Source organism: Tinamus guttatus, unplaced genomic scaffold (assembly GCF_059628265.1).
Source record: "Tinamus guttatus ecotype Peru unplaced genomic scaffold, ASM5962826v1 Tinamus_guttatus_pri_ptg000710l, whole genome shotgun sequence".
NCBI lineage: Eukaryota > Metazoa > Chordata > Aves > Tinamiformes > Tinamidae > Tinamus > Tinamus guttatus.
The window spans coordinates 684,354-696,969 of NW_028289244.1; the positions used below are offsets into that span (position 1 = coordinate 684,354).

The 12,616-nt window shown below is 55.8% G+C and overlaps 1 protein-coding gene across 2 annotated transcripts in view; it reads right to left on the reverse strand.

Moving 5' to 3' along the window:
• The window catches only part of ARHGAP26 (Rho GTPase activating protein 26), a 76,406-nt gene that overhangs the window by 42,783 nt on the left and 21,007 nt on the right, over positions 1 to 12,616 (reverse strand). For both annotated transcript variants that reach the window (XM_088536894.1, XM_088536893.1), the window contains exons 2-10: positions 11,795 to 11,890; positions 10,306 to 10,367; positions 9,899 to 9,970; positions 9,534 to 9,635; positions 7,194 to 7,304; positions 6,384 to 6,488; positions 5,506 to 5,635; positions 5,021 to 5,121; positions 3,420 to 3,514 (exon numbers count right to left, since the gene is read on the reverse strand). In XM_088536894.1, the coding sequence (XP_088393020.1) occupies positions 3,420 to 3,514; positions 5,021 to 5,121; positions 5,506 to 5,635; positions 6,384 to 6,488; positions 7,194 to 7,304; positions 9,534 to 9,635; positions 9,899 to 9,970; positions 10,306 to 10,367; positions 11,795 to 11,890 (874 nt within the window). The remainder of the gene's footprint in view (positions 1 to 3,419; positions 3,515 to 5,020; positions 5,122 to 5,505; positions 5,636 to 6,383; positions 6,489 to 7,193; positions 7,305 to 9,533; positions 9,636 to 9,898; positions 9,971 to 10,305; positions 10,368 to 11,794; positions 11,891 to 12,616) is intronic.

Below are 12,616 nucleotides of genomic sequence, written 5' to 3' on the forward strand. Positions count from 1 at the left end.
CACATCTCTTCTCATCCCCACAGAGCTCAAGGAAGCCAGGAAAGGCAGCAGATCCCCTACATGGAGGGGAGCTGCCCGCAGGGCGAACAGCAGCTGGCAGCCAGCAGAGCACACGGCTGCCGCTCGCACGGGACAGCTCTCACCTCGCACCAGTGTGCACTCACAACATGCGCGTGTCCACGAAAACCAGACATAATGCAGCTGATCTCCACTAATCCCATCGGTGAGTCAGTCAATACTCACCAGCTTAGTGGTTTGGAAGTTTACTCATTTCAAAGTAGGAAACCACTTAACCACCACCCCTTCGAGGAGGAAAATGCTCCGCATCCAATGCCAGGCGCTTCCGAGACACCGAACGAGGCTCCTTGTGGTGCGGAGACGCGGCGGGACAGAAGGGACAGCGGTGCCGAGGAAGCTCCGGAGGACTCCGGCAACCGAGCGGCTTTTCCCGGCGGAGCGGAGACCCTGCGGGACTCTCGCTGAGCTAGAGCTTCACGATGGGTTCAAGGAACTGTTCCCTTGGGGAACAGGTATCCTGGTGGGACAGCACTGGGAAGGCCCCAGCTGTGCCAGGGAGATAGGCAAGAGCGAGATATGGGAAGGGGAAGGCCAGAACCGGCCCCAGGACCCCAACCTGCCTCCCATGGAGCCGCCACCAGGAGCCACTGCGTCTGGCATTGCGGCATTGAAGCGCCTCTGCCTTGTCCCAGGGGGCTCGGAAGAGACAAGCACGGGAAATTTTGCCATCAGGAGGAAAGGATCCGGAAGGGAAGGGATGTGCAGGTGCAGGAGGCCAGGGCACAGTACAGCAAATATGCTGCTAGAATGCGTATTTTCAACATTTTCCAATCTGAAAATTAAAGAGATTTCTCCATACAAGGCCACACAGGAAATTTGAATTTTCTTAATATGTCAACTTTTGTGAACAACAGCCTGTGTTTCCGAGGCTGTGACTAAGCACACCGAGAAAATGAAAAAGTCTGACGGCCTTTTCTGCTTCCAGAAAAACAAACAAACACCAACGGCAACAGAGGCAGATAAGAACTTTCAACTCCTGCAGCCCTTATCACGCCGAGACGATCTAAACTGCTGAATGAAAACAGAAGAGCAGGTGAATAAGAGCATCCTGAAGGGCAAGCAGGGCCCATACACGGCCATGGAGGAAGAAGAGCAGTGGAGAAGGAGGGTTCATTCCCCAGTTCGACGTCCCCCTTGTCCCTCATGCAGAGGGAAGCTCCGTCTCCGTGGCGGCCCGTGGCGCTCACTCGGGAGCTTGCAGCGCTGCTCCGGAGCGCGCAGCGGCCGCTCTGCATGCGGGGCCGCTCCGACAGCCGCTCCGGCGCTGCGGCTGCAGGCACTGCCAGCATGCGAAACCCCGCGAGTCCCTCTGCTTAAAAGGTCGCTGGAAACACGACACCGGCGGAGGAACAGGTACAGGTTGTATCGCACGCGGTGGCCTCGGGCTCGCCGGGTGGCACGGGAGCGCCAGCCTCGCGGAGGACCCGCCGCGGCCAGGCTGGAGCAGGAGGGGATTTGGCGCCCGTGCAGTGCGTGCCAGGGCAGGGCCGCACACGGAGCTGCCGTGAGCGCTTGGGGCGGGCTCAGCACAGCCGACCTAACGCGACGACAACGGTCAGGCATGAGGAGCGGCCGCCGACGCTCTTGGGGTGAGCCTGGAAATGCTGCTGCATGGACTCCTTTACTGCCTTCGCAAGGGCTAAGGGAACAAATCCAAAAACACGGAACACCTCCAACTCCCAGAAAGGCCAGCTGGCCTCAGCGGCGCTCGGCTGGTGGCCCAGCGCCGCGACCCGCAGCATCCTGCCCTGCACATCGATGTCAGCTGCGTGAAGTCCTCCTACTTCAGTTCGCTTCGTACCACACTCACCATCCTCCCTGGGTACCCTGTTTATGGGACTGATTCGATGTGCAGAGACTACAAATAAGCTCAGTTAGAAAAAAAAGGGCATTAACAGTAAACTGCTCCATCCGTCAGACTAGAAGTATCTCAGCCATAGACCAGCATACCATGCCAGGGGCCAATTTTCCTATAAAAATGTATAGCACATTCTGAACCACGTGTTAAGATACCCTTCCCTTCCCACAGGTAGGGAGGGTCAGCACTGCTTGCCAACACGCTGTTAGGAATTCCGTGCCCCCTCACGAGCATGTGTATTCCAGCAGGCTCCAGCACGGGAAGGTCAGAGTCAGCTGTATTAGCCCAGGGGAAAAAGAAGCAAAGCTCCAACCACACAGCAGGCTCAAGGCTTTCGCCTCCATAGCGCTGACTTGCTTTTAGGGGGGAAAAGCCAGATTTTTCTTTGCCCTCTCTCCTTTTCTTCACCTGGAGAAGGTTTGTCCCTGGGGAAGGTGCGAGCTGCGCGCCCCACACCGTACGCCCCACGCCATGCGCACGCTGCCGTCCCCAAGCGCGCGTGGGCGACGAGCTGGCTCTTGTGCAGGGGCGGGAGAGCCTGGCTGCAGCGCACACAGCTCATCCCTGTCCCCTGCGTCCCCCGCAGGGCCCCGCCTGGCTCTGCGGGAAGGGACAGCCCCATTTAAGTGTCCCCAGTGAGCGAGCCACGTGTTAGCAAAGTTCCTTCTGCTGTAATCCCCTTTCCACACTAGCTGGGGGAGAGGCAGCACCAGGAACGCCTTTAGGGCAACAATCCCCCTCCCAGGCCACCACGCACCCACAGGGCATCCCCCAGCACAGGGCTCTCCTGATGACACTAATTTTTGCCTTTAAGTTGCACACGGAAAGAAAGGAGAAGGCGTCTGCAAGCCAAAGCAGAGCACAGATGTGGGGCAGACGACCGTCCTGGGGGCTGTTTGCTTAATCACGCTCAGGCTTCCTCCTCGAGGCTCAAAACAAGACATTGAGTTTCTAACTCCACCGCTGCTGGAGGCAACCACAGACACAGGCACCCCTGAGCCTGCAGCCCCTGGGCAAGAGCTGCAGTCGTGACTTCCCTTGTCCCCATCCACGGCGCAGGGCCACAGTGGGCTCTGCCTTAACAGCCAAGGTGATGTAGACACACACTCGCTGTTGCAAAGAGGCCACATGTACGCCAAAACACATGCAGAGTGTCCTCTCCATGCCCTTGTACCTGACGTGGTCAGAGCCTGCAAAAGTGCTACATACTGCTAAAGTGAGAGACTTGAGTAAACTCAGCACCTTGTAAAACACAGCCCGTGCTCAGCGTACGAGAGCACCTGGCTGGAGGCACCAGGAGAAGTTCACGGCCACAGAGCGATGGTTTCCATCATGAAGGGGGCGGTCAAAGGGCAAGGCAAATCCTGCTGGGATTGCATGGAGTGCTCCAGAAAGGCAGCTGAGCTCGGGCAGCCTCAGCCCCGGGGCAAGGAGCCCGCAGGAAAGACGGGTGCTCCCGAGCCACGACGTCCCGTCCACTCACCGGTCCACTGCCTCCACGTCAAAGCAAAATCGCTTCTCGATCGAGTCGGTTTTCCGTCGCGTGCAGGATTTGAGGGTCACGGCTTCATCTTCTCCCTGAGAAGACACAAGATTGTACCCGGGGCTGAGAACACCCAACCCTGCTCCCTGGTCCGCCCGCAGCGCGCTCGCCATCCGCACGGTCAGCCCCAAGGAGAGGTCTGGCAGCCTCAGCAAATCCCCACCTGTGAGCAGCACACATTTATATATCTGGAATGAGGACTTGCCCTTTTACCCTTGAGGATGGTTTCATGCACAAGCACCTTTCTTTCTGACCGCACACAATAACATGATTAAATTGCCTGCATTAAGCATCCCATGAGCCAGGCTTCAGGCCACCAGAGAGTGCGGGACCACAATTTGGGGGCAAATTCAGCTTTATTTTCCAGTGCTCACAGTGTATGAAAGTTCTAGCTGTCAATTTGCACTCCAGAGCTGGCTGCATTTTTGGCAGCAGTCTGTACACAAGAACTCTTAAGGGGAGCAAACACGTCTTAAAATGTTTATTATGGAACAAAGCAGTGACAAAATGCAGCTCCCATCCAGGCATCCATACCCCATTACACTGGGTTTCCACGTGCAGCACAGGGATCTGCCCATGCCAGCGCACACCGCACTGCTCTGCTCACCCCGTGAGCACTGCTGGCTGCAATTTTAAAAATCCTCCGATGACTCAATAGAAAATAAATTTCTGAACGAGTTCCTGCAGAGGGCCGATCTCTGCGCTTGCTGTGCTGCTCGCAAGGACTCCTTGGCTGACCACCCTGTTCCCTGGCAGTGTATGAGGGACCCAAATGGCTGGGCAGGTCTGGGGGAGCTCTACAAGGCTCTCTGCAGGGCAGGGCTACCTGCGCCTGCCCCACAGGCCCTGGAGCCCCGCTCTCCTCTGGCATTCGAGGAACGCCACGGGTTAGCCAACTAATATCCGGCTCCAGCCGCAGCCCGAGGTGCTTTAGGAAGAGGCTGATAACACAGAGCCCTCCGCGGGCCCATCCGCACTGCGGGTCGCTTCCCGCTCTAGGCAGAAGCCCAGGCTCTCACTGGCTGCAGAGCAGGCGCTGGCCCCGCGGCTGCGGATGCAGCCACCGGTGCGGAGTAATTCCACACAGGCAGCCCGGGATGGGGGAGCCCCCATGAAACACCCTGCAGCAACCCATAGTCAGGGGCTTGGGGCATTTCACAGAAGCTCAGGGAGGCACAAGGTACAGGAGCGAAAATAGCACCATGACAGCAGGGCACTGCTCACTTGAGAATGACAGCTCTGCTTGCAGGAGAGCTGCTGTTTCTCAGAGAATTTTCCTCCTTGCAAGGCACAGAGGTCCTTCCCCATGTGCTGCTCGCTCTGTCTGGAATGAATTTGACCCCATTTACTTGCATTTTTGCCACCTTGCCACAAATGGTTTCAGTCTGAGCTTGACAGAGAGAGAAGAGGATGGGGCCACTGGGGCCCTGTGCGCACTGGAGGGGGAATCACTCCCCGGGCCTGACAGCAGGTTCCTCTGTGCAGGACAGGACCTCTCCTGTGCGTAGCCATGTGCAGTCTTGCTGCATCACTGCACTCACCCCTTTCCCTCCAGATTTCTGGTCAAATGGTACCATCGTTATCTTCTTCGATTCCCTCTGGTACGTGCAGTAGTGCTTCACCCAGGAGGTACCGAAGTGACCTGCAAAACAAACCAAGTTTTTACTCCCAGAAACAGTACAGCTTTAGTGCACTCCCACTAATAACCTGCACATCACGATCACTTAACATAACAGATTACCGTCCCTATGGCTCGGGCTGGGCTTTACAGGCAGAAAACTGTTCTTATCCCCATTTTGATCAGGGGAAGTTGAAGGAGAGTTTACCAGTCACTGCTGGAGACTCACAAGGAGAATCTGTCTCCCAGTTTCACATCTTAATATCCCACCCATTGGTCCAAACTCTCTTGCAGAGACTTTGCTGTTTGCTAAACGAGTCTGCATCTCCTGCCTTCCACATTCCCTGCATTTGCCTCCGACTGGGCGCCTGGGAAGAGAGCGTGGGACGCACCAGCACCGCCACCTACGTTTCTCCTGCACGTAGAGGTAACCCTCCATGGTGTATGGGCTGATGTTCTTGTGCTCATGGGGATTCTCCTTCATCTTCTTCATCAATGATTCAACCTCCGACCTTGTTCCCTCAAAACGATTTCTGGTCTGCAAGTTAACACAGGCACATGTTACCCTGCAGCAGCCGCGGACAGTGCAGAACCAAACACGCTAAAGAGCGAGCTGGGAAGTGACTCTCCTATCTTGTGGTTTTCCATTCTGCAAGTTGAGACAGCTTCAATAAATTCTGCAGCCTTCCATGAAAAAAAGAAGGCAACACAAATCCTTCCTGAGCCTCAAACGTACACTCTAGGGCACTTTCAAGCTCACACAAAAGGCTGCATTAGAACAAGTCCATGAATTTCCACACAGTCTTCCACCAGAGACCCCAGGGCAGCACGGGGGTTCATCCCCTCGCACGGACATGATGCTGCCCCAGCCACCCACGCTGCAGGGTGCCACCCTGGCCGGCTGTGGGGCCAGGGGCTGCATACAACTCAGCCACCCTGCAGACCAGGCAGCAAGAAACAAGGCACTTCCTGAGACAAGCAGCGCTCTGCAACACTTGCAAAGCGCTCTGAAACACTCCCTGCAGCTCTGGCGCTCGCCATGATGCTGGGCCAGCTGCTCCCAAGAAAGTCTGCAGCTCTGTGTTTGGAGCACCATATGGAATAAATGGTCATTTAGGCTGCCTGCACGATGTAGCATTATTTACCAAAAATAACATTGCTTTCAATTACTGTCAAACCTCCTGGCTGATGGCATATCATAAAATCCTAATTAAAATAGAGCAAAGAAGTGTCGGCTTGCTCTGCCAGGCTGTTGTGGCCAGGCCGCCTGGCTCCCCTGCCCTTACGTTCTGGATGCTGATGGTCAGCTCTGTCTTGAAATCGCTGAAGTCCTTGGCGAGCTCGTAGCCATGGTGGTAGAAGGTGAAGAGCCCCTGCAGAAAGGCCAGCAGCTGCGCAGGGAAGAGGGACAGAGACAGTCAATGGGGACCTGCAGTGGCTCCCGAGGGTGCCCTGCCCAGGGGCGACGTGTGCCCCACCGAGCACTGCCACCCCTGCTCCCAGCCAAGCATCCCCCGAGCTCTCAAAAAACCCACTTGGAACCATCTCGTATTAATAAATACATAATGCTCATTAAATAATAAATGCATAATGCACACTACATGATAAATATATAATGCACTTTAAATAATAAATACATAACGCACAGCAAGGCTCCCCTGCCCTGCCTCGCTCTCCTCCTCCCTCCTTGCAATATTTGAGCACTCGCTTCTCCAAGGGCAGGTCAAGGCTGGCTGTGAACATCAGGCCCAAAGTCCTGCTTTCTTAACCTTGCTTTATTCTTCACTTAAATGGAATTACTTTTTGCAAACAGCAGAGAAGATTGTACATTTCCCAGAGGAACTTTTGAAGACCTAGCAGCTTTTCTGCTTGTCTTTGCTGCAATGCAGCCACAGGCAGTCGGTGCCACCCCAGGACGGGGCCAAGGAGCCGTGCCTGCCTGCAGGGCCACCACGCACAGGTGCCACTCGCACTGTCCTGCCCTCATCCCTCCAGCAAAGGGACGACATCTCCCATTGTTTCCAACAAGTAGCCAGGAAAACAGCATGCCAGACAGGAAGGTTTTGCAGGCACCAGGTGTCTGAACGGCCACTTACAGGCTCCACGAACTCAAACATCTTCCTCTCCTGCACTTCTTGCACCTTGAAGACGTACTCGAGGGAGACTTCGTAAAAATGCTGCCGAACCAGGTCGACCTGGCTGTCTGCCTGCAAGGGATTAAAGAGGAAACACAGAATCACTCCTGCCACTGAACATTTGGCTTCAAGATTAGAGGACATCTGGGTCTAATGCGAACAAGCCCGCGCTGAATGTAAATGTAGCTCCAGACACCAGTGCAGGGCTGGGCAGATGGCGATTAAACGTAGTCCTGACCACATGAACAGCCCCTTTCTTCAGCTGAAAAAAATGATTTTGGTGTCTCTTACGTTCTCACCTCCTTGACAGCTGCGTAGAAAAAAAAGCACTAGAAGCAAGACATGGCAGAAGTCTCTACATATGTAACAACATGAAACAATTCTCCGTTTTCTGGCGAGCACTGCGAAGGGGTTTCCAGGATTGCCCCGTGTTTGAACCGGGTGCTCTAGGTGCCACCAAGGGATGTGCCTCAACCAGGAAGCACGGAAAGAGCCCCAGCGCCTCCGCTGGGAGCGGGGACGGAGCACAGGTGCCACCTGGCTGCATTCCTGTGTCATGGATTTCACCGTTTTCAGCGGTGAGGCAGACTTTTTGTGCAGACTCTCCTGGAGCTGTGATACAAGGAAAGCCAGGCTGGGTGAGCCGCGATCCTCCTGGGCTTGGCATTGGTAAACCTGCTGATCTAAGATCGCAGGTTGATATAAGATACCCCTGTGCAAACTGACTGAGCCATCCTTCTACAGGTGGCAAATTCCTCTATCCAACTGAGGACTAAGGTGTATTTAACACTTTGAAGTCAGCACTCAGAGGGGGCAGGAATTATTATTATTATTGCTGTTTTACCATTAGGTAAAACGGCAGCTCTGTGGCAGACAACAAACCCTGCCTTCTGCAGACACCCCAACTCTGGTGTCCAAGCCGAAGCCGAGGGCCAGGTTTGTCCTGTCAGAGCTGAGCAGCATCTTCTCGGGTGCTCTGCACATGCTGCTGGCAAATATCCACTTCCTTTCAACGGGAACTTATTCCTCGCTTTCTCTGTGACGAAGCCGTGAAATGGTTTATTCTCACCGTGACCTGCCATCAGCACTTTTACTATGTCTCCACGCTGCAGAGCCTGAGATATTTAGCAAACTGAGCTCTGAAAAGGAGAAAACATGATGCAATAAAGTGACTTTGCCAGCAGTTAAATGGCAAATTAGACTCAGCGTATTACTTAATCGGTCAACAGCCAAAGCAGCAGAGAATTCCCAGGGTTTTTCCTCTCCTCCTTTTGTTACAGCAGTTGCACATGTGGCCACCAGCATCCTCCAGATGTGGGCAGCAGGAGTGTAGGAAATATAAAACACCAGATCTCCCAGACCCAAACCCGTCTCCCAGGGCGTCAGGGTGTCTGATAGCGCTCAGACTGCTACAAAGTGCTTGACGTCTCTCCTTTTGTTGGCAGTATCATCATGTCAGTGACTTCCCGGGCACATTTGCCGCTCTGCAAGGCCAAAGTCAGCCAGACCTCCTTTCCATTGCTGCGGGTGAGAGGCTGGAAGGGGAGCGGGGGAAGCGGCGCGGGCCCAGGGAGCCGTGACCGTGCCGGTGGCGGCAGTGCCGGCAGATGGCACCAGTCGCCAGTGCAGCCGCGGGACGCGGCGCCCGGACCCTCACCCTGTCCTGCACCTGGCCGGGAGCAATGCGAGGATTTGTGCCACGGAGCCTGCTCCTCTCTGGGCCGGGGCACAGCCCAGACACCGAAACCCCAGTTATCCCAGCGCCAAAGTCCTGTGCCCACAGCGTCCCCTCCAAAGTGGCCTGGGGACCCACCGGCTGTACACATCAGAGCAGTCCCATGCATCCTGCAAGAGAAGCCCAGAGCCCCGAAAGGCGCCTGCGAAGCCAGGGACGCCCTGGCACAAGTGCCAGGCGCAGCCCCAAGCACATCCCGTCACAGCCCAACGGCCCTTCCACGAAGGCCCAAGGCAGCACATCCCCTTCCAGCAAAGGAAACTGAAGCTGCCCCTGACTCATCGTGGCATGGGAGGCCTGAAGCAGAACCGCTTCCCTCTGGTACCTGCTTTAATTATAAACTCTCTATCCTTCCTTCCTGATTGCTCCCCCTTTGGGGATCTCTCCGATTCACTCACCAAAACAAGCTGTCCCTTATGACAATAAGATGAGGGCAAAATGCCATAGCCAGAATGGGGAAAAAGAATTACACCCAGGAAGAACACAGCAGTGAGCTGCAGAATACATTCAAAAAGATGCCAGCACCAGGTACTGCAAGACATGGAAAAGGAAGCGGTTGGTCTCACCTCCTGGAGCTGGGATTCCTTCTTCTTCGAAGACAAGTTTAAATGCTTTTCCAGGACCCCACAATACTTCTCAGTCTCCTTATCATATTTCTTTTTGGCATCCTACAAGACCAAACAAAAGGTATTACAGCAAATACAACAGCGCTGCAGCCACTGCACAGGCTGCAGTGGTATCACAGCCGCAGCACGAGGGGCTTGCGAGCCCCAGGCATGAGCCAACCCCACCTGCAAAACCTGTGCCAGACAGGGCAAAACAGCGAAAAAGCAAAGGATTTTACACCAAAAGGGCAATGAGAAAATGGGTTTCACTACTAAAACCCAAACTTGGGAGAGCATCTCTGAGGATGCGGCAACTTGCTACCCACCTTAGCGGCGCCAATCTGCTCCTTGCGGAACTTCTCCAGCGGCGTGATGAGCACCTCGCTGGCATTCTCGATCTGCGGCCACACGGGATGGGTCACAGGCAGCTCTGCTCCCACGGGCGCAGCCAGCAGCCTCGCACTGGGACCACACACTGCCCAGCGCCTCAGCACTGCCCCATCCCGCTCCGTTCTCCCACACACACCACGAAGTGCCCCGGCCCCATGGCACTGCCATCCCGCTCCGTTTTCCCGCATGCACCGCAGAGCGCCCCGGCCCCCCGGCACTGCCATCCCGCTCCGTTCTCCCACATACACTGCCCAGTGCCCCAGTTCCCCGGCGCGGAGCTGGGGCCTCTCGCACTGCCCCTCAGCCCCCAGCCCAAAGGTGGCTGGTCCCCCAGCACCCCTACCATGCGCATCCGCTCGTCTTCCAGGTTTCGCAGGACGGTGGCAAACTCCTGCAGCGATTTGGCTGAAAGGGACACAGCAACAGGATCAGTTTTTAACGCTTCCTTTTTTTAAATTTTTATCCTCGAAGTCGTCATAGCAACACATCCCTAGTGACGGACACTGCTCAGGGAAGGCCAGAGCACCCGCGCGGACCAGCTCACACTGCAGACAAGCAGCACAGTCCAGCCTCTGCCAGGAGGATGGCGGCTGCTGGACTCCATGCGCAAGGGACCTGCGGCTCCGACGCATGGGGAAGCGCTGCCCGAAGCGGCCGATGGCAGCTCCCCGTGTGCGTAGCCCTCACCCGCGACACCCCTGCTTGGAGCAACAGTTTGGGGCTCTTTGCACGAACCTGCCCACATAGGAACTGGCTTCAGTCCAGCTGTCCCAAGCAAGCAAAGCTGCCGCTTCCCCGACGGGCTGGGGAGGGATGCACGCGCCACAGGGGCCGGAGAGCCCGGGCTGCGCTGAACACCGCAGCACACATAGACAACCCCAAAGCCTGGCTTTTCCCTGCCCCGCATTCAGAATGCAGTGTCCAGGCCTAAGGTTGCTGGATTTGTGCAGTAAGATGAACTCTTACACAGCTCCCACATAGGCCAGAGGGCAGAGAAGGGTTTCTATCCTCCATCCTCTCCCCTAGAAATGTTTATAGCTACCCCAAAAAAGCTGCTGGTAGTGGAGCAGTCCCAGCCCCACATTCCCAGCTCCGGAGAGGACAGCCCCACAGTCCAGACACTGCTGTGCCCCCAGGGCTGACCTCAGCGCAGCCGAGCCCCGGCCTCAGCTGAGCTCAGCACACAAGTGACCGTCACTTTCCATCTCCACGAGAGCACTTGGATGAGAAACCATTTTGCCACAAGACCAATACAAACAAGCAAGCAAAGCAATTGCACAGGATGCTTTAAAAGCCCAGGTTGTGCAGAAGTAGGGAACGACATGGGAGAGGCTGCTGCTCTGAACCTAGAAACGTTCCACTCGCTGCTGGTGCGGAGAGGCTCACGGTTTGGAGGGCACCATGGGCTCCCGACGACTCGTCACGTAGGCGGCGAGTGTCTGAGGTGGCCCTTTCCCGAGCGTGGCCCAGCTCTCAGGGCCCCGGTTGTCTCCCCCAAAATCCCAATCCCTCGCGGTATATTTAGCTGTGGCTACAGCTCCAGATTGCTGCTCCCAAACAGGAGAGGGTGAAGATACCCTAGATGGTTTCTGATATGGACAATATTCTTCCTTGCTTATTTGACAGGGCTAGATTTAGGGCAAGAAACTACAAGTGTTCTCTGTGTGAAGGTTTGCCAACGTTGAATTAAGAGGCATTTCCATTAACACAGGCCAGGAAAGACTTTGGAAGAATCTCTGGGCCTCCTGATAGTCACGCGTGTATTTCTACAGCACGCACACGGGCTCCGGCGCACGGCTCCGTGCTCGCTGTGTGGCGCGCGCTGTGCTCACCTATGCAGATCTCGTCGTCCGTCTCCGCGTCGCCTATGCAGCGGAACTTAAATTCATTGAGAGAATCTGCAAACTTCCGCTTGGCTGCAGACAGGTCTGTCAAGAAAGGAAGAGACAGGTATGAAAGGCGGCCTGACCCACACGACGACATCGGCTGAGCTGGCAAATCCCCCGGGAGGGATCCGCTGCATTGGGTCTGCTGCTGCAGTCGCAGCTAACGCGATGGGAACGTCCCTGTGCTCTGCGTGCACTGCGGGCTGGCACTACGGGAGAGGGATGTTACCCAACCGCTCATCATGAGAGCCCCGCGGGACCCAGCCCCAGCACCGTGACACCGTGACACAACACCGTGACACAGCACCGTGATGCACTGCTGTGGGGATGTGACACCGCGACACAACACCGTGACTTGCCACTGTGGGGTCAGAGCAGCTCCCGCGCTGCCCCCAGACGCCGCCTATCCCTGGAAAGGCCTTGTCGGAATGAAGGCTCCGCTCGCAAGTGCTAATGCACCGGTTTATTACTTTGCAAGTCACAGATTCCCTCCTAGACATGAATCCTATTAAGTTATTACTCGGAACGCGGTGAGCCGATCAGGATTGGCTTTCCGGAGTGGCCCCGTAACCTCCTGCCCAAACGGCCACACTGGGCACAGCGAGGCCAACCAGCTTGGGCAGCAGCTTGTACTGGAACAACCTAAGCGCCTCCGGGAATACCAACAGCATTAAGAAGACATTACGCTAAACCCCTGGGTATGTCCTCGCTCCAAGCTCCCCAAACCCAGGGATTTTGCTCCTCTACAAGCAGCGGTGCAAGATGCTC